The sequence below is a fragment of the Anolis carolinensis genome, chromosome 2, assembly GCF_035594765.1.
Source record: "Anolis carolinensis isolate JA03-04 chromosome 2, rAnoCar3.1.pri, whole genome shotgun sequence".
NCBI classification, from domain to species: domain Eukaryota; kingdom Metazoa; phylum Chordata; class Lepidosauria; order Squamata; family Dactyloidae; genus Anolis; species Anolis carolinensis.
The window spans coordinates 286110170-286132599 of NC_085842.1; the positions used below are offsets into that span (position 1 = coordinate 286110170).

Below are 22430 nucleotides of genomic sequence, written 5' to 3' on the forward strand. Positions count from 1 at the left end.
TGTTTTAAATAGGTCATATCAAAGATCTCTGGGATTTTTACCTTTAATCTGTAAAAACAATAATGCTGATGAAGAGGAAATCAGTAAAGGGAAAAAAGAGTCTTTCCAGAAAACTCAAGAAGTGATATCTGAAAGTGCTGTGGAATGTCCAGTTTCACCAAAAGACCGAAAGGAAGAAATTCAGGAAAATAGTTGCCTTCCGCTAACTGTCCCATTGTCTTCCAAATTTGAGGGCAGATGCTGTTCTACTGTTCAGGTATGGTGGGCTATCTATCTCTACATGACATATTAAATGTTCAGATCTTAACCCTAGCATTGAGGTGTTGACTCCTTCCTGGTTTATTGATGCATCTTCCGGAACACTGCTGAAGGCAAGTTAGGCTCCTGGGAAGAACACACCACTGTTCATTAACAGAAGGAGAAGAGAAATGCTGGCCAGTTTTCCTCTTGTCTCTCCTCATCCCTACCCCAATGTAGTCAAGAGGAATGGAAATGCTGTCCAGGACAGCAGGGATTAAGGGAAATGGACAAAACCTGCCTCTTCTCCCCTTTTAATGAATGGATTAAAGGCCTTTCATAAACTGAAACAAGTAGTGTACCTATGTACCATATTAATTAAAAACAGACAACCACTATAAATGGGTATTTATAGAAAATACTGCTAGGAAACAGAAGAGCAAAATCACCTCTGTTGATATGTGATTATGTTTTTATACATAACAGGTTGGTTATAAAGTAATACTACTTATATCTGTAAATGCAATTTGTTTTTCTTTTTAGGTGCTTTCTGAGTTATCTGACAGTAAAAGTTCTTCTCAGGAGCAAGAAAAAGAGGAAGAACCAACAAGGATTTCAGAATATTTCTTCAATGATATATTTATGGAAGTGGATGATTCAGAATAATATAGAAACATCTCAAATATGAAATGGCCAAGAATGCACTGTAGCAGTAATGTAGTAGTTTTGCTCTGTCGCACTTTCTCAATTAATACTTACATTTGAGGCAATAGAAACAGCCTGATAGGATGGAGTAATATTTCTTTTATACTGAACAGTCTGTCCATTTTAGAAACATTGAAAAGAAAACACATTTAAATTTTAAAAACACACATGATCACCAACTGATCTGTGTTTGTATTTGATACAAGTAGTTTCTAATGCATGGCTACTGCTTTAGAAATGCAGTGGAAATTATCTGCTTGCCAGTACACCCCCTAAATAGGATATTTATGTTTGTGGGACTGGATGTAAATTATTTTTACTTCTTTTTGTGAAGTAAACATTTACTGGGTGTGTGTGTTGGGGGAGGGAATAATTCTGTTCTGTAAATAAGTATATTCTGAATATTTCAGTGTATGTAATAAGTACATACAAAAATATTTTGAGTTGTCTTATTTTTATAAAAAATATGTGTCTTGGTTTCTAAAAAGTAATGTTTAATTCCTTCAAAATGTACAGAGATGTGAAAAATATTTATTTAAGATGAATGTATAAAAAAACATAACTGCCCAAAATAAATTCTGTCTTGGAGATAAAGAAGAATTAAACATCACTCATACTCTATGCACTAAATCATAAATGAGAGGCAGTATTAGGAAGTATTTTTAAAAAACTACCCATATAACGCTTTTAAGAAGAATACATTAGAAGCTAAAATCAGGAATCAGAGTAAAGGATAATACAATTATACTGAGTAGTTTCCATTTCTTTTTTATCTGGTTAGATTTATTTGTCATTGTTAGAAACATATTCTGATCACTCACTTGGTTCAGTCTAAAATACTCTGTAAAAGAACTGTGTATTCTGTATTCTTCTTAGTGACTGCATTTTAAATTCTGGTGATCTCTTTTACAATTAGCAATTGAAGGTATTTTCCATAAGTATCAACATATGCATTTTAGTGGCTGTTCATATCTGTAGTTGTTCAATATTGCATACTGTTTTGTATAATAAGCAAATACAGATTCTTCATTTCCCACAAAGACAATAGGTAGAATCCAGATTTAGTAATACTTAAGAGTAGATCCACTTAAATGAATTGTACTTAAGTTAGCAATGACTAAGGTCTCCTTAATTTCAGTGGATCTACTCTTAGAATTCCTAAGTCTAGATCCAACCTAATGTATCTTGTTAATTAGCAAATCAATATCTTAATTATCACACTTGACAAACCTTGACTGGCTTGATCATTTGATGTGTGTGTTCATTGTAGAGCTCTAAAAAACACACAATTATACATATTAATGTGAGCCATTTAATAAATGTAAATTTAGATCAGTAAACTCAGAAGTATTCACATTTTTCAGTGAATTATTAAAGTGGAATCCATTCCACCGTGGAAAATCTGTTCTTATTAATGCTTGGAAAAGGTGTACTAAAAAGAGACTACTGAAATAATGAAAAACCTATTTGTGTAACTTGCTGGAATGGTTCATATTGCAATGTAAAACGTGAACAAACTTACAAATGTGCCTTATCTTTCCTTGCTAAATGGAAAAGACGTCAGATGCTCTTAGTGTTCACTGTAAACCATGTTATCTTGGAATGTCTTTAAAACACATGTTTCTTTCTGTCACTAATATTGCATACTTCAATCAAAGAAACCAACTGACCATCCCAGTTTATGGAACAGACCATTACAGTTCGATTAAAATGCAACAAGGAACTGCTTTCCATAAATGTTTGACATGTTTTTCAATGGCATGTACTGTTATGTGTAAGCTTTCTGTTTCAAAGAAAGCAGTTGTGATATATGTGTAAATTATGTGAATAAACCATTTTGTATCACTTGTAAAGTATTACTTGGTGTTGAGGGTAAATGGTATGAGACCCACTAAACTATGCCAGTGTGGGTTAGCTGAAGCTTTCAGATCTGCCAGTGGAGGCCTTAAGATAACTGAAAATGCAGGCAGGAATTATTGATTTATTTCTTTTTTAGGGTTAGTTTAGTGCAGCTTTAGAGCATGTTTTCTGGTATTCATTGTTCCACATATCACAGGTATTGCTGGGTAATTTCAAAAAGAAAAAAAAAACATTTAAATATTTAAAAATGGTAAATCAGCAACAGCAGCAGCAGTTTAGCAGATCAGAAGCTTCTTGTGCAGAGCAGTAGAGTGAATGGCTTTCAGCAATACAGGAGCAGAGTCAAACTTTAAATGTTACAAAAGCTTTCAATGAAAGAACTACATTTCTATATAGGAAAGTTAAGAGCCTCGCTATCTAACTCTCTGGAGACATCTAGTCTCTCTTCATGCTCACAGAAGAACAAAAACAGGAAAACTTGCCATGTGCTTGATACTGAAGCCAAAAAATTTGAAGTTTTAGCAACCCCATGGATACCAAGGGAAATAGCCTGACAAGTCCCGCTAACCACGAATGTTCCGAGACAAGAAATCAGGATGTCACCAGCATGAAGGTAAACAACAAAAGTTTTATTCAATCTGCAGAAGGGATGCTTACATGGCAACAAAGTGTGTAAACATACCAGGGCCGGCCGGAGATATTTTTTGATGTGAAGCGGGGGTGCTGAAAAGCGCCCCCGCCACCGGCGCCATGGCCCCGCCCAGCGTGCCCTGGCCCCGCCTCCCACGCTGCGTGGGAGGCGGGGCCAGGGCGAATAGTGAGGGGGGCGGGGCCAGAGTTGGCCCCGCCCCCGTCCAGCGTGCCCTGGCCCCGCCTCCCACGCAGCGTGGGAGGCGGGGCCAGGGCACGCTGGTCGGGGGCGGGGCCAGAGTTGGCCCCGCCTCCCACGCTACCCCCGCTCGCCCGTCTGGCCTTTTGTAGCAGGCCAGACTTCAGCGGAGGTTCCTCCAGGCCGCAATCGCGGCCTGGAGAAACCTCCGCTGAAGTCTGGCCTCCTAGAAATGGCCAGACGGGCGAGCGGGGGTAGCGTGGGAGGCGGGGCCAGCTCTGACGCCGCTCCCCCCCCCCGCCCAGCGTGCCTTGGCCCTGCCTCCCACGCAACGTGGGAGGCGGGGCCAGGGCACGCTGGGCGGGGGGGGGGCGGGGCCAGAGGGAGGCCCTGCCTCCCACGCTGCGTGGGAGGCAGGGCCAAGGCACGCTGGGCGGGGGGGGGGGAGCGGCGTCAGAGCTGGCCCCGCCTCCCACGCTACTCCCGCTCGCCCGTCTGGCCTTTTGTAGCAGGCCAGACTGCAGCGGAGGTCCCTGCAGGCCGCGATTGCGGCCTGCAGGGACCTCCGCTGCAGTCTGGCCAGCTAGGAAAGGCCAGACGGGCCAGGGCGCACTGGGCGGGAGGCGGGGCACCGTCAGGGCGGTGCCCCGCCTCCCGCCCAGCCTGACGGCGCCCCCCCGGGCCTGCGCCCAAGGCGGCGGCGTCAGGGGCCTCAATAGTGGGGCCGGCCCTGAAACATACCAAATATGGAAAAGGCAAGCATCTTTATACACATAGAACTCCATGCATTAACATTGCTACCCGCTTGAAATTCCTTCCCAGTCCTCTGATTGGCCCATGCAAACTGATCCAGAGGCAGGACCTTGCCGGCTTGCTCTCCGATTTGGTCGGGGAGGTGGTGACATGGCCTGGAGTCCCGTCCACCCTCTGGGACATGGCGATGTTAATCCAAAGATAATGAAAGTCCGGAAAACTGAATGAGTGGATTATGCAGATATCGAGTCCAGGATTCAGGCACAATGGTGACTTGCCAGACCCAAGTACTTTCCCAGGAGAGGTACAATGATCGAGTCCAGTGTATCAATAGGAGACTTGAGTGGACCATCTGTGTCTCCTCTTGGGTCTTGTCTTGCAGATAGTGGTAATCTCCCAGAGGGACGTTTCAGGTGGCATGTTGGAGCCCTCCTGCTGTTCGTCAGGAAAGGTCTTTGTCACCTTGATGGTTATCCAAAACTGGCCCCTGGCAGGGAAGGCTCCTGGAATAAGACTGTTCAGAGGTTGTTGGAATTCACTTGAATTTTACCTTCAAAGTTTATATTTCATAAAGCACATAGAAATATAGAGAAATAAAGAGAATGTGTGACTTACTTTATATAGGGTTAGGAAAGCCTACCGTAGCCGGGAAGGGAATGGGCTGATTACCTTATTTTTGTTATATGATGTGCATGTGTGCAGATCTGCGGGGGGGGGGGGGGGGCATTAAAAGAAACTAATGATGGACAGTGGGGTGAAGTGGAAAGAGAAGCAACGGAGTCTAGCAAGGGAGGAAGATAGATGTAGTGCATCTCTGGCAGCAAGGCCGGTTGATACTCTGTGGCCCCGATTGTGGCTGGCTTTGCCGGCCTCCATTTGTGTGCTGCTGCGGAGAGATCCCGGTAAATCAGCTAAATATCTCGGCATCACTTTAGATCGAACACTAACATTTAGGAAACACTGTATGAACACCAAGCACAAAACAGCTGCGTGCAATAACAGTCTGAGGAATCTTACTGGTAGACGCAAAATGAGTAAGAAAATCAGCCCTGGGCTTGTCTTACTCAACTGCTGAGTATGCTTGCCCCATCTGGCATAAATCTGCCCATGCAAGCAGGTAATATAGCACTGAATGAAACCCGTAGAATAATCACAGGATGTCTTTAACCTACACCTGCAGATAGACTTTATGAGCTAGCTGGCATTGCCCCCCCCCCCCCCCCCCCCCAGATGTGCGACAGAAAGTCGCTGCCAATTGCAAAAGAAATAAGGTTGAACACTGAAAGACACACACTGCATGGCTATCGGCCTTCTCCCAGTAGATTTAAATCAAGGAAAAGTTTCATGAGAACCACCACTTCTGTAAGTGTTCCTCCAGCAACAGCAAGAATATCCCCATGGGCAGCAAAATCAGGCAATTCCAACTGGATGCCCCCCTATGAGGGTCTTTCTCCAGGGGCAAACTAAGAATGGCCAACTTGGAAGTTCCTGAACAGACTCAGAGGTGGAGTTGGCAGATTGAAAGACAATCTGGCCAAATGGTACTACAGTAGAGTCTCACTTATCCAAGCTAAATGGGCCGGCAGAAGCTTGGATAAGCGAGTATCTTGGATAATAAGGAGGGATTAAGGAAAAGCCTATTAAACATCAAATTAGGTTATGATTTTATAAATTAAGCACCAAAACATCATGTTTAACAACAAATTTGACAGAAAAAATAGTTCAATACGCAGTAATGTTATGCTGTAATTACTGTATTTACGAATTTAGCACCAAAATATCATGATATATTGAAAACATTGACTACAAAAATGGTTTGGATAATCCAGAGGCTTGGATAAGTGAGACTCTACTGTACCTAGAAGAATCTTCCACCTTGTGCGACTGTGGAGCAGAACAAACAACTCAGGATCTGTATGCTTGCCCACAATGCCCTGCCTCATGGGCAGAGGAAGAACTACTTAAAACTACAGACAATGAGGTCGCGTTTGCCCGTTTTTGGTCTAAAATTATTTAGCGGCTTGTGTTCCCTTTATTTTATTAGTTCTATAGTTAGTTATTTATGCAATGCTTTTGACACGAAATAAAAAGAGGGTGCTTTGGTGCAACTGGACAGACTCAGTGGAGTGAGGGCCGTGGCAACTCATTGAGACCCTCTGCCCCTGGGAAACTGCAACTCCCACGGATACTGAGACTTCATTCTATATTCTCCGTGATCACCCTCACCTCTGGAACTTCCTCCCTAAAGAATTAAAAATGCTCCTCTCCCTTCTCTCTTTCAAAAACAATTAAAAATCCATCTTTGGACACTCACATATGAAGAGGAGGAGGATTAGAGGTTTATAAAGAGGTTTATACATTTAAAAATACATATATACCACTGATTCAAAATTATATCATACTCTGGTGCTATTGGTTTTGGCTTGGTTGGCCTGTTGGTTTTCTGACTGTATAATAATTTTATAACCATTTTAAATTGAAATTTTAATTGGTTTTATATAAATTGATGTTTCATGTGTTGATGTTAGATGTTATGTTATGTGACAGGTTATGTTATTTTTTAAATTTTTGGTTATAAGTTTGTTTTAGATGTGGGTTTATGGTTATTTATGTTGGTTGATGTTGGTTTCTTTTGGGAACTGGTTGGTTTGTTATTTGCACTGGCGTTTTGGATGTACAGTAGAGTCTCACTTATCCAACACTCGCTTATCCAATGTTCTGGATTATCCAACGCATTTTTGTTGTCTGTGTTGTCAATACATTGTGATATTTTGGTGCTAAATTTGTAAATACAGTAATTGCTACATAGCATTACTGTGTATCGAACTACTTTTAATGTGAAATTTGCTGTATAATATGATGTTTTGGTGCTTAATTTGTAAAATCATAACCTAATTTAATGTTTAATAGGCTTTTCCTTAATCTCTTATAATAATAATAATAATAATAATAATAATAATAATAATAATAATACTGATAATAATAATAACAACTTTATTTTTATACCCCACCCCCTCTCCCCGGAGGGACTCGGAGCGGCTTACATGGGGACAAAGCCCGACATATACAACAATAAAACAGTGATGCGAATATTTCAACAATAAAACATCAACATCAATAAAACCATCATAAAAAACAACATACAGCATAAAATATTAAAAACAGAAGACTAAAACAACGGATCTGGGCCAAGGTGCAGCATATTCAACATATATTATCCAACATATTCACTTATCCAATGTTCTGCCGGCCCGTTTAACGTTGGATAAGCGAGACTCTACTGTATTATGAATAAAAATAGACACGTCGCTGAGAAGCATCAGTTTAAGAAATAAAACTGGGAGCAGAGACTAGAGAGGGACAAAAAGGACAATGCGGGAAGGGCTTTCCCTGCCAGTTGACCCATCTGCCTATGTTAAGTCCTTGATGAGGACTATATACTTGTGCAGGATGTGGCTGGGTTCCAACAAATTCACGTCCTTCTTGCAGTCAACGTTAGGAATTGTGGGAGTTGAAGTCCAAAACACCTGGAGGATGAAGGCTCAGGCCGGCCTTTCTTCTCAAAGGCTTGAAAGGCGAAGGAGCGACTGAGGGAGGTTTCCCCTTTAAGGGCCCCGCGGGCGGCGCTTCACGCGAGGGCAGGCTTCACTCTGCGCTGTAGGCCCCCTTCCAGGCCCGGGAAGAAGCGCCTCCGCCGCCGCGATGATCCCGGCCCTGCGATGCCGCCCGTGCCTTTCCTTCCTCGCCCATGGCCCTCGCGTGAAGGCCAGTGCTTTCCATCGCGCCTTCCACGGGGACAAGGTGGCCACCCTGGGCTCCCCGCCCGACGCCGCCTCCTCGCTTTATCAGGTAGGCCCAGGAGGAGGAAGGAGAAGAAGGGCCGAGCTGCGGAGAAGCAAAACACAGCCCCGGCCTCGCAAGAGGCTCTCTTATATTTGTCACTGTTTGCACGAGTGGAAGGCACATTTGTTTATTTTGCCCACGCTTCACAGTCAAGCCCCTTCCACACAACTGAATAAAATCCCACATTATCTGCTTTGAACTGGAATATATGGCAGTGTGGACACAGATAACCCTGTTCGAAGCAGATATTGTGGGATTTTTTGCCTTGATATTCTGGGATATAGGGCTGCGTGGAAGAGCCCTCAGAAGGCTACTTGTGAAGTTATAGGGCAAACTTGGGCCCTCCAGGTGTCTTGGACTTCAACTCCCACAACCGGCTGTTAGGAATTGTGGGAGTTAAGTCCAAAACACCTGGAGCGCCCAAGTTTGCCTATACTTGCTTTAGTGTGAGTATTTGTAGTGTCTTTGCTGTGTTTATGTATTTTAATTGTTTTGTAACCCGCCTCGAGTCATGAGGAGAGAGGCGGATAAGAAATAAAATTATTATTATTATTAAGTAAAGGTAAAGGTTTTCCCCTGACGTTAAGTCCAGTCGTGACCGACTCTGGGGGTTGGTGCTCATCTCCGTTTCTAAGCCGAAGAGCCGGCGTTGTCCGTAGACACCTCCAAGATCATGTGGACGGCATGACTGCATGGAGCGCCGTTATTATTATTAATATTATTAAACACAAAATTCATTTATGTTTCTTATACACATAGCTTGGAGGTAATTTTATACAATACAGTAGAGTCTCACTTATCCAACATAAACGGGCCGGCAGAACGGTGTTGATACCAATCCGTTGTAGGGTATCTGGGATGGCCAAGTGATCTGTGGTGCCGGGGATGGTTACGACTGGTTTCCCGGGTTTATATAGAAGATAATATTACATACCATACTTTCCTTTTTAATGTTTTTCTGGGATTTATAGTTCACCCACAATCAAAGAGCTCCTTGAACCCCACCAATGATAGAATTGGGCAAGTTGAGCTTTTGGTGGGAGGAGAAAGACAGATGGAGAGATCTTCAGTCTTCTCTGCCAAAAGGGTTCCTAAGATCATCAGAAATATGTGTTTTCTAATGGTCTTTGGCAACCCCTCTCACACCCCCTCACGACCCCTCCAGGAGTCCCAACCCCCAGGTTGAGAAACGCTGACCTAGAGATTTCTAGAGAAAATATCTCACTTGGGCCCCTTCCACATTGCCATATAAAATCTAGATTATCTGCTTTGAACTGGATTCTATTGCAGTGTAGGCTCATATAATCCAGTTCAAAGCAGATAATGTGGATTATCCTCTTCAATAATATGGATTATTTGGTAGTGTAGAAGGGGCCTAGGAATCTCTGGGTCCTCCAGTGTGATTCTATAGTCAGATTCCAGTGAAAGTCAACCATACAGTCATGATGGAAGACCTAGAAATTTAAGTAAAAATACAGCTATTTATTCACAGATTTTCAGTGTCACCACGGTGCCACGGTGCTGTGCCCCTAATACCAGAAAATGCGGAGGGCTGACTGTATTTTGGACGTCCAGTAAAAGAATATTTAACCTGTCCTCCATAACCTTCTCTAACAGGAAGAATTTAATTAGAGGCTGGTTTATCAGTTCCTGCGCTAACTTGCTCCTGGCCCTTTAGACCCTGTTTTGAATAAGAAGTTGGATTAAAAGACCTTTGCTTTACCTTTCAAATTTTAAAGTCTTTAGAGCACCAGAATTCACATTCTGCAAAAGGAGGGATTCTCTGGGAGAATGTAGCTGCCATATTTTTCTTAACCTTTTTTCTTAAATTTTTTCCCCCTTAACTTTGCTGTACTTGTCTCAGTTAGCAGTGATTCCAGAAGTGTATCTTGGCATATAGCCTGGCTTAATGGGGTATGGTTTTCACCTCTGTTTCTGCTGTCTTCCAAGAAAACTCACTCAATTGTTCCTACTTACAGCACTGCCATAGAGAAGTAGTTGGCAGTTGAACTAATTTAGAGAGGGAATCAGGTTTTTCTTCTGATACTGGTAGACTGTAGCTCCCAGTATCCCTTACCATTGAATATGCTAGTTAGGTCTGATGGGACCAGAAACATTTGAAGGGCTGCATGAATGAAATAAACTTAGGTAGGAAATGTACCTAATGCTGCTATTGATGATATAATGGTGGTGGTGCAGCAGAGGATGTGATCATTGTTTTCGTTATACTTTTAGTTTTATCTGTATAGGCATTTAATGTTTGCCTGTTGTTATGTTGGATGCCGCTCTGAGTCCCCTTGGGGATATAGGGCGGCATACAAATAAAGTTTATTATTATTTTGTCAGTCCACCTTAATGACCATAACAATAGCCTTACAATATGGTGCTATAGCTATAGTGTCCACTTACATTCATACTGTTGGATGAGACATGCCTCCCACACTAGTAATTGCTATACTTAAGTATTGTACTGTGTACCTATAATGTCTGGCTCTTGTATATTTATTAAAAATTCTTGCATATCTGGTATTGGAGCCCTGCCTCACTCACAGTGATTATTACATCGCTCCATGACACTGGCCATATTGACACAATGAGAGCGTATTCACACCATTTAGAATCCATCATGTCTAGTTTTCCCTGTGTCAGAGAACTCACTCAAAGGATATGCTCTAGACAAAGAAACAATGCTTTAAATAACAGCTTTTCAAATATTCAGATTGCTCATTGCGAGAGATGGAAAAAATCAATCAATATTTTAAGGTTAGAAATTTCTTATAAACCTATCTGGAGACATACTTTTCTTGATCATAGTTAGTCTCTGCCTGATGTATATGTTTTTTCAAGAGACTTGAATTAATACACCTCAGTTAAATAGGTTTAGGGCTGCAACATCCAGATAGCAAACCTCTGAGATCTGCATGACCCTTTGCCCACATGGCTCAATGACTACCTGTCCAAGACCATATGTGGTCTTTTGAGCCCCCTCTATGGACTGTCACCTTGACGTGGTGCGGGGGCTTGCGTGTTCCAGTGAACCTGCGGGCACAACCGCAGGAGTCGCACACTCCCAGGAGTGGCCATAGGGGAGGATCCAGACCAAGAACAATCTGAAGACGCAAAGACCTCAACGGCGGAGCAGGCGGAGGATAACATGGTACATGTTACAATGGCTGTGAAGGCAGAAGAAGGCTGCAACAGACTGAGAAGCCACTCTCGATGTGTTAATCACACCACTACTGGGACTTCAATCTGTGAAGACTGTGTGTTGACCGGCCGTGCACCGACCTCCACACATTAAAAAAAATCACGCACAGGCGTCTTCCAAGAAATGGAGGACCATCATCCTTGAACTACGAGGGAGCGCCTAAGGAAAGGTGGGCTTTTGAGGTCCACTAGCTCACATTTAGTTATCAGCACTTGAGATATAAGAGGAACATAAACGACTCAGTGGCTATAGCAATGGGGTTTGCTGGAAGGTCATTTTGAAGAAAGGGGAAAGTTTTTCACTTATTCCTGTACTGCTTCCCCATTGGAATTAGTTGTTGATTACGCCTCCTGTGTTCCTTTTGTAATTTTGAGTTAGTTAAAGGATTTCTTTTCTAATTCTAATTGTGGGAAAGATTCAAATCAGAGGTCAGAATAGGCCAGGTGTACCCACCTACACTTAATAAACAATATTAGATGAATAACTGTTGTACAACTATCAAGGAGTAAAATGACTCAAGTTATTTCAAGATATACTGGCATTGTTATTATGTATTAAGGCCATGATGTGCAAATCACATTCTACCCACCTGAAAATTGTGAGGTCCCTTCCATGAGGCACTGAACAAATATAATACAAGATACTGTGCGTAAATGACTGCAGCCCTTCTTGACTTTTCTTGTTTGTAATTCTCTGCAGATTTAATAAGACATGGTGAAAGATAGTTCTCAATGCAGGGCAGATATAAACACAATTTGATGAGATCGAACAAGTGATCTTTAATTTATGAAATCTAAAGACATAGTTGAGACCACAGCTTGGGCTAGCAGAAAAGGTCCAGCAGTTTTTCTCTCTCCTATTTGTGTTTATACTTTCTGAGCATTCGATTTCTGCTTCTCTAGTTAACAATGGGTATAGTTATATTTATATAAAATCAGGGTCATACAGGTTTTAAGATTCCACTTCTGTATGATTCACTAAATAAAAACATGCTTTGTATATTATGTTGAACCAGCCTCTGGATGTCTTACTCACCCACAATTTCTCTATATTTGGTTTTGAACAAATCATATGTTGCTGTTAGATCTAAAAAGACAAAAGTTAACAAACTCTTGTTTTAAAATGAGATTTGTAAAGCAAACATGGTTTGGCATTTGGAAGTAGTGGTAAAAAACTGGAGGCCATGAGGATGGGAAGAAATTTATATTACTATGCTCATCCTTTGATACTTAAAGCAATAGTTCTCCTGGTTGTTGTGCATCTTCAAGGTAAATAGGTAGAAAGAAAATACAATTAAATAATAATAATAATAATAATCATCATCATCATCATCATCTTTATTTATATCCTGCCACCATCTCCCCGGAGAGACTCAGGGTGGCTTACAAGGCACTCCAGGGTGCACATATAACATAAATAGGTAAAACAGTATAAAAGTATAAAACAAGTCACAGAAAATTATAACAACAACCCCCGTCAACACTTATAGCATAAAATCAGAATAATACAATTTTAAAACAACCGTAGATAACTGTTTTATATGGGCCCATTCAACCTACTCAAGGTCAAAGGTCTGCCTGAACATCCATGTTTTCAGGTTGGAATGGAAGGATTGAAGGGTGGGGGCTAATCTAATCTCTTTTGGGAGGGTATTTCTCTCGTTCCCATCAACCGCACTTGAGATGGTGGTGGGACCGAGAGAAGGTCCTCCCCTGTCGATCTTTGAGCCCGAGCCGGTTCGTAGAAAGAGATGTGGTCACGAAGATATGTTGGACCCCAAGCATATAGGGCTTTATAGGTAATAACCTGCACCTTGAATTGAACCCGGAAACTTGTCGGAAGCCAGTGGAGCTGCTTCAGCAAGGACGTGGTATGTTCCATGTAGCTAGCTCCAGTTAGTAATCTGGCAGTCGACCTTTGTGCTAACTGCAGTTTCTGAACCACCTTCAAAGGCCGCCCCGTGTAGAGTGCATTACAGCAGTCCATTCTGGATGTAACTAAGGCATGGACCACTGTGGCCAAGTCAGGCTTTGCAAGGTATGGTTGCAGCTGGCGCACAAGTTTTAACTGTGCAAAGGCCCTTGTAGCCACCGTCGACACCTGAGCCTCAAGCATCAGTGGTGAGTCCAGGAGGACCCTCAGACTGCGGACCTGTGTCCTTAGGGGGAGTGTAACCCCGTCGAGCACAGGTAGCCACCCTATACCCCGATCGGCCTCGCGACTGACCAGCAGGACCTCTGTCTTGTTTGGATTAAGCCTCAGCTTGTTGGCCCTCATCCAGTCCATTACAGCTGCCAGGCATTGGTTTAGGATCCAGGGAGCTTCCCTGGAATTTGGTGGAAAAGAGTAGTAGAGTTGTGTGTCATCTGTGTAGAGATGACATCCAATTTCAAAACTCCAGATGATCTCTCTCAGCGGTTTCAGGTAGAAGTTGAAGAGCATGGGGGAAAGAATGGAACCTTGCGGGACCCCACAGGTCAAGGGCCAGGGGTTCGAGCAGGCGTTCCCCAACATCACCATCTGGGTGCGATCCTCCAGGAAGGAGTGGAGCCACTTCAACACAGTGCCCCCTAAGACCCATCCCAGAGAGCCGACCCAGAAGGATACCATGGTTGATGGTATCGAAAACTCCTGAGATGTCCAAGAGAACCAACAGGGGCACACTCCCTCTTTCTAGTTCTCTGCAGAGATCATCCACCAGGGTGACCAAAGCTATCTCCGTTCCGTGACCAGGCCTAAAACCAGACTGCAAGGGATCAAGATAATCGGTGTCTTCCAAGAATCCCTGGAACTGGGAAGCAACCACCCGCTTTAGAACCTTGCCCAGAAAAGGGAGGTTTGAAATAGGCCAGTAGTTATTTAATATAGTTGGATGTGTTGAATAAGCTAGTATGTCTTGCAGTGTGTTTTGCAAAGATGATTTAGTAATGTAATTGTTAAATAAAATATAAAGAAGAGGGAGAAAGATTATGTCCCTAATTATTTTATGTTATTTATCTTTTAAATATTCTGCTATCCACTTTCATTTTCTGTCCAGGAAAACTACGAAAGAATGAAAGTATTGGTGACAGAACTCCAGCAGAATTCTGAAAAAATCAGATTAGGTATGTGTTGCCCTGTTTTTTCTCTTCTTAGAGAGTGATGATTTGGTTTTCAGTATTGTGTAATGTGAAAATTTATAATTGCAACAGAAATAGAAATAGTACCAATTCGTACAAGTTTAGCATCATTGTTCACTTAGCTCAGTGTACATCTAAGAAGTGTTCCTTCTCTGCCATAAGACTGAGAATTATAACAGTAGCTGATGTGTTTGATGTAAGAAGCAACTAAAAGCCACAGGAGGTGATGGAAGAGATGAAGAAGGTCCAGCAGTAATCACTATAGAATGTTAGTTTTAAAAGTTGACAGTGTAGGCATGAGGTTTTATGCAGCTGCAGTAATGCATGGAATAGTTCTTTTGGTATTGTGTGAATTGGCTGAAACAGCCTTGTATCAACTCTGCCTGTATTATTTTCCTGGCCACCTATAGCCAACAGTTGGCTATAGATGCCAATCCATTGAGTTTCATACAGGCAGAGAGAGGGGGAAGGATGAGTGGCTTGTTTTCTCCCTCTTTTCATTTCTGTGCTCACTGTAGCTTAAAGAAAGGCTTTTCACTCAGTTAATACCACCTGTTTTTACTTTTTGTGACTGCAAATTAATAGAGACTTGCCTCAAGCAAAAAAAAAAAAAGAAAAAGAAAAAAAAGAAAGCCCCTTTCAACTTCTGGGAGTCAGTCACAATTGCCACAACACAACTGCCACAAAAATGATTTCACTTTCTTTATATTCATACATGTTCAATAATACATACAATTTCTCAGTGCAGCCCAGGAAGCAACCTGTTCAGAAACATACTGGCCCTTCTATATCTTTATGCTTCCACCCCTCTTTCCTTTCTAGTCATGGATTCAGTTCTCACCCTTCATTGATAGTGTTTTGTGCCTCTGGGTTATTATGCTAATTATGATATTTTCTCTCCTTAACATGATTTTCTACTTCTGCAAATGACAATGCTAGCCAAGTTTGATTTGTGGCTATTTTATTCTTGTACATGAGTGATATGGTTTTGGCTACACGGACACAGGAGAATAAACATTAAAAGGGTTGAGCTTGATGATAGATTGAATAGAAGATGAAGAAAATAATTGTTGTTGCTGAAAATGTTTTCGCTGTTACTAAAGTGATAAAACTGATTGTTTTATCGGGCAAGGCCCCATGTAAGCCGCCCTGAGTATAAAAATAAAGTTGTTGTTATTATTATTATTATTATTATTATTATGTGTTTATTCAATAAATTATGCAAGTAGCTAGTAAAAATAATTGTAATCTGAGATATTATATGGCAGGTGGTGGAGAGAAGTCCAGGAACCTTCACACGTCAAGAGGAAAATTGTTACTTAGAGAAAGAATCGACAGACTTATAGATCCTGGGTAGGTACTTGCTCTTTCATTTTTAATATTTTAACATACAAGCTGTGGAATGTTATATAAATTTGAATTATATGAACTGGCTATCACTTGTAGAGAGGAGAAAGGTTAAAACAATTGTGTATTTCATTGTGTTTAGTGTTTTAGTTAGAGTGGAAAGATGTTAAAAGAAACCCATCATTCAAAATGGAGGTTTTGTAAAAGCTACAAAATGATGAAACTCAAAGTTCCTTGTCTGTAATATTGATCAGCATCATATTTAAAATGTTTAAAAGCAATGCTTTTGGGTTTGGAAAGATTAGCCTTTACAAGAAACATTGCCTAGGGGATGCCTGACTGTATTTTTAGTCAGTCTTTGAGGAGGTTCTTTCCATGTCCCCCAAGATTAGCCACTTGTGTTCCTTCTATTTTTATCAGTTTTATACTAATTTATGCAATGCTTTTGATATGAAATAAATAAATAAAGCATCATATTACTTCCTGTGACCTGAGGTCTTTTTTCTGTTTTCAGGTCTCCATTTCTGGAATTTTCCCAGTTTGCTGGTTACCAGCTGTATGGCAAAGAAGAGGTACCAGCTGGAGGCATCATTACAGGCATTGGGAGGGTATCAGGGTGAGACTGCTGTTGGTGGATTTCTATACTGTTGGTTTCAGTCCTGCTTTCTGATACTTCTAAATGTTGGGAAACAATCCTGAGACTAGAATTAATATCTTTAATATTATGGAGTCTTAACCTGCTTTGCATGTTTGTTCAGGTCTCTGATATAATGTTTTATTTGTCTTGGTTTATCTACTGATCAGTCATTATCTCCTGACATTTCAGGGTCAGGCAGTTCAAAAAAATCATTCCAAAGTACTTGTGAAAACAACTTCTGTACTTATTCTTTCTTGTTTGATAATGAAATAATGTGTTGTTGAAGGCTTTCATGGCCAGAATCACTGGTTTGTTGTGAGTTTTCTGGGCTGTATGGCCATATTCCAGAAGAATTCTCTCCTGATGTTTCGCCCACATCTATGGCAGGCATCCTCAGAGGTTGTGAGGTATATTGGAAAACTAAACAAGGGAGGTTTCTCTATCTGTGAAAGGTCCAGGGTGGGAAAAGGAACTCTTCTCTGTTGGAGGCCACTGTGAATGCAGTTAATCACATTGAAATAATGGTATAATGGGTGTATATGTGAGGCTTGTTTCCAAAAGATATCAAATCCATCAGAACAAACTTTATAGGAATAAAAAACATGCTAAAGATATTTATTCTTTTTGCTATAAAATGCAATTTTCCAAGCCCCATACCAAAGTGATTTGATAAATTTTGGTAGTTTTGACCTGTGCATAATATTTTACTCCTAGGGCCTTTGGAATATAACCCAGAATATTCATTATTTTTTCAGGGAATCAAAAAACATAATAGATGATAAATATCATAGCCTGAAGGATGTGGGTAGGAAAAATGTTAACATTGAAGACATTGGGCTCATGTTTCTACCATTTTTAGATACACAGAAATTGATAACACAACAGTGGGAGATGTTTAGTCCTCCATATGTTAAACTACATCTCTCACCAATCATAACCTTTGTCAAAGTTGGCTAGAACTGCTGAGAGTTTGCATAGTTTTTCTTTCAGAACACTATTTTTGAGGTCTAAACTAGTGTAATAAAGATTGTTCTTCTAGCGTCTCACTTTTTTCCTCTGTCTAAAGTCTTTAATGCGCTGTTGTCATTATTGGAATAGAGATTGGAGCCCTCATGAGATTGTCACTTGGTACATTAGATATTGAATGTAGTTTTGTCAGGATCTGTTTAATAATAATAAATGTTCATGCAATAACTCTTTCATGGCATAGGGTTAATTGAAAGCTTTGTCAGATTTGATTGGAGCCGCAAACCAGCTTAATTGGATGAAAGTTTCATTGATTTCAGAATTTGCAATTCTTTTGCTCAATTAAGAATTACTAAGTTGATATAAATTACTTCTCTTTCAGAGTAGAGTGCTTGATTATTGCTAATGATGCAACTGTCAAAGGTGGAACATACTATCCTATCACTGTAAAGAAACACCTGCGTGCTCAAGAAATTGCAATGCAGAATCATCTCCCTTGTCTTTACTTAGGTAAGTCCTTTTCCAAATGTAATTGTTCATTGACTGAGATTTGAGGCAGACTTTATTTTTAAGAGGCTGCTGTCATGATGAAATAATCTGTCTTGGCATAACTGATTGGGTTTTTTTTAACTCAGTGACTTAAAGGAAATTTATCTGTTTGGCTTGATGTTTGAACTGAGAAAATATGACTTACAGACAACTAGCAAACTACAATTGGAACGTTCATTTGTAGGAGTTCTGCAGACTCAATGATGTCTGAATTGGGTTGCTGTGAGTTTTCTGGGCTGTATGGCCATGTTCCAGAAGCATTATCTCCTGACATTTTGCTCACATTTCTGGAAGGAATCCTCAGTGGTTGTGAGGTCTGTTGGATACTAGGCAAATGAGGTTTATATCTCTGAATTGCTTATCTGTTCATGTATGTCAGTCATTTTACCTCCAGAAGATGCTGCATCAAAGAAATGGTTGAACTTTTAAAGCAGAGTTCTGCAGTTAGAAGACTGATTATTTTAAACTACATTCTGTTCATTTTAGAACTTGGCAAGGAATCGGTGGCCCTTGAGGTGTTCACCATTGGCCATCTTTAGGGACGATAAAGAGGTATAGCCCCAGAATATCTAGAGGGTAACATTCTCTTTTATTATTATTATTATTAATAATAATAATAATAATAGTAATAATGATATGTTTATTTATATCCCGCCACCATCTCCCAAAAGGACTCGAGATGGCTTACAGAGCAGCACATAATAGTGCCACATAAACACATAAAATACATCAGTATTTATAAACATCAGAACAATACACATTAACATAAAACAATGTTTATAGAAATTAACAAAACCCAACTCAATTAAATAAAAACTCAAATAAAAACGCAACAATAGTTACTAGTTAAAATAAGCTAGTTAAAATGTAAACATTGAAGTGCCAGAGAGGAACGTCAGTCTGTTTTGGCCATCTGATTTAGCTGGTTCCTTAACCTTTATCAAAGGCCTGTTTGAAAAGCCAAGTTTTCAACTCCCTCCGAAAGGCTTCAGATTTAAGATCATGTTTTGCATAGTAAACAATGGTTGATGCAAACTGGTTTGCTGTGATACTGAAATCATTTTTCTGGAATGCTCTTTGTATTTACCTTGACCCTTTTGCTGTTCATGTTAGAGATGATATCTTTTACAAAAAAAGCTGCCATTTTTCTAAGCGGGAACTGACTGTTATGTGTCTAATATGACAGCCAGGTATGTCGAGTTAGCCTTCATAAGGAGAGAAACATTTAACCTGTCTGATGACAAGATATAACCTCAAACTTATTCTGAATCAGTAAGTTTTATTATCAGTTCAACTATTTTATTTTAATGACCTTTGAATATGATATTGGTTTGTTTTTATGGTTGTATGCAAGGGCCTGTTGGCTAATGAATGTAGAGTATATGTTTGTGTTTCTGTCCTAAAAATGGTTGAAGTATGTTAAAGATACAGAATTTTCAATTATATACACATTACATATTGTGTTACTATGCAGAACAGGATAGTAAAAATGATTATTAAACAATTGTAGTTGGTCATATAGCAAGAGATGTTACTTTAGTCTTTATTAGAAAAGGGCCTGACAGATCATGTTGGCAGATGAGTGTAATTAAAGCAGTGCATGGCCACAGTAGAATTTCTCAGTTTTCTTTTTTTGGGCTTTGGATTATCTTTAACTATTTCCTTCATTTCTAAGGATAACAGTAGAACTGACTTGGACAGAAGACCCTGAATAAAAGGAGTAGAACACTTCATACAAAAGAATTGTCTTTTAGGGGCTGCTGTTTGTATTACTGCTCCAACTGTCGCAGATTATGTGCTTTGGGAAAGGGAAGAAAGCAATAGTTCTCTCTCACCACCCCTGACAGTCTGAGTTGCCTCACTGCGGAATGATGTTTTCAAGTTATGTTTACATAATTCACTCTTTATTTTAACATAGTTGACTCTGGAGGTGCAAACTTGCCTCGCCAAGCAGAGGTGTTTCCAGACCGTGATCATTTTGGAAGGATTTTCTATAACCAAGCAGTCATGTCCTCACGAAACATTCCACAGGTAATTTTCCTTAGGGAAAAAAGTAGAAATAAAGTGAAATTTATACTTCCAACAAGTATATAGGAACTGAAAATTGCTGGAGTGTTCATAGATCATCTGGAATTGTGTACTAATTGTATGTATGTGTGTGTATACTTGTGCACAAATAGGTATACACACTGGTGAAGCAATCATGATTCCCAGTGATTTATAAAAACAGCTAATTTGAGCATTTGCATTCAAAAGGATGGTTTGTGGCCACTTCCTTTCTGCTTTTTGGTAAGATTCTTTTTCATTGATGGTCCTCGGCCAGAATGCCAAGGGCTCATCTTGATAGCAGTGTTGGTCTGCAACTTCCAGCATCCCTCACAATTGGCTATGCTGATTTAGACTGACAAGACTTGTAGTGCAGCATCTCAAGGGCTGAATTTTACCCATCCCCTTCAGAGGAAATTAATATCAGTATTACAGATTTTAGTGGATGCCTCCCATAGCACAAATGTTGAATACTGGAAAATACAATAATGATAGGACTGCAAGTTTCCTCATCTTCTATAAAGTTACTTTGTAATTATCAAGATTGTTTAACCACAGATATTATGGACCCCCTCCCCAGTTGATTTGAATTCTACTGCTGAATTTAATACCAGATTTGAAACAGTTCTACAATTGTGGTGGCAATACTTAAATGAGTCATGGGATAAACTTATGCACACTTACTTGGGAGTGAGTTTCACATTTTTCAAAGTAGGACAAATTCCCAGGAGAGCATGCATAGAAATGAAGGTGATCTATTAAAGCTTTAACTGGATACTCATTGAAATTTTTAGAACTTTGGTTTTTTTCAGTCTAATTAGTGATTAAATTAACAAAGAAGCATAGTTTAATGATAATTGTTTTCTTTTACTTGTAAAATAGTTAATTAAAACCATTCTAATTTAATGTGGTTTGAGATATTTAAATGTGTTTAAATCCATTAAACTAATACCTTATCCTGGGGCCTATTCATATTAAAGAATTATAGTGCTATATTTCCACTTCATTTGCTATTTCTCCAATGGGAGGGACATTTACAATTTTTAGCCACAGCGATCTGGTGCCTTATTAAACTACAAACACTAGGAATCCATAGGATTGGTAATAAACTACAGGAATTGATGTTAAGCTCTTAGGTTATTCTGTTCAGATTATGGTTCCACCTATTTCTTGTAGCAAGGATGTCATTTGTTGCTTCTTAGCCTACATGCCATGTCCCACTCCATCATTACTTAGCTTTGTGTACTGAGAAAATGAGTTGATATGACTTTTTTCTTCAGCAAAGTAAGCAGTACAATCTCATACCTTTTATACTGCAATTGAAAGAGGTATTTGCCTATGATTTTAAATGGGTTGTTTATTTATTTATTTACTATATTTCTACCCTGCTCTTCTCACCCCAAAGGGGACTCAAACTGGCTCTCAGTTTGGCCACTTCAGTGCCACATTGCAAATACACAGTGTATAAATATAATACAATACAAATCAAAGCACATTTAATATAAAATACAAGACAAAAATCACACAAAGTATAATAACGTTCAGAAATAAGATGTAAATAAATATTAAGCATTAAAAACATTTAAAAGCAATTACAGTTACTGCGGAGGCTCATCAGTTATTTCGCTGAGGTTAGTCATCAGTGATAAACATGAGCCAAAGAGAAAATTAAGAAAAGTCTCTACAAAATAAAATAAAATAGTTGCTGTCTCTTTTCCTTTTTAAAAAACTGTATTTTATTTTAAGAAACTGAATCAAAATAATAGTAGATTTTCTGCTACCAAAAGCTTGCTTTTTATGTTTTTCTTTTAAAATATTTTTAGTTATAAAACTGCTTTTTGCAATTAACAGGCATTGTCCAATCAGTCCTTGTATCACTTTTGCTGCAAACTGGTTTTCCCTGAGCTGGAGTCAGGAAAAGAACAGACATGTCTAACCACAAGATGGCAAGCATGCTTCCAGCATCCAATGACTATTAACTTTAAATACATCTGTATTTTTTCTTTGCTGAAAATATGTTATTTAGCAGTTAGAGTTCCCTGCTTTTCCCCACCTGTAATTCCCATTTGTATTGACTGTCTGAATTAATCTTATCAAAAAGGAAGCATAATAAAAGGATATATTTTCCTTAATACAAGATAGTTATATACATTGATGAGCAAATAGATGTTTCTCAGTGGTTGACACTAAAACATGGAGAGAACAATTAGCTTTTTCCAAATGAAGAGCTCCGTGACATAAATATTGACATGAATATTCTCCTGTGACATTCTATTATGTGTCTTCAGTAGGCATAATGGACACAATGCAGGCTTGTTCAGTTAATGATGA

General features: G+C 39.8%; 2 protein-coding genes across 2 annotated transcripts in view; both read left to right on the forward strand.

Annotated features, from left to right (window-relative positions):
- The window catches only part of bdp1 (B double prime 1, subunit of RNA polymerase III transcription initiation factor IIIB), a 61642-nt gene extending 58855 nt beyond the window's left edge, over nt 1–2787 (forward strand). The window contains exons 41-42 of the mRNA XM_008102973.3: nt 13–256; nt 781–2787. Coding sequence (XP_008101180.2) covers nt 13–256; nt 781–903 — 367 coding nt within the window. The 3' untranslated portion in view covers nt 904–2787. The remainder of the gene's footprint in view (nt 1–12; nt 257–780) is intronic.
- Nucleotides 2788–7929: 5142 nt separating this feature from the next.
- mccc2 (methylcrotonyl-CoA carboxylase subunit 2) overlaps nt 7930–22430 on the forward strand; it is a 38646-nt gene continuing 24145 nt past the window's right edge. Inside the window, exons 1-6 of the mRNA XM_003216324.4 lie at nt 7930–8233; nt 14473–14539; nt 15823–15907; nt 16416–16517; nt 17887–18014; nt 19972–20084. Coding sequence (XP_003216372.2) covers nt 8087–8233; nt 14473–14539; nt 15823–15907; nt 16416–16517; nt 17887–18014; nt 19972–20084 — 642 coding nt within the window. The 5' untranslated portion in view covers nt 7930–8086. The remainder of the gene's footprint in view (nt 8234–14472; nt 14540–15822; nt 15908–16415; nt 16518–17886; nt 18015–19971; nt 20085–22430) is intronic.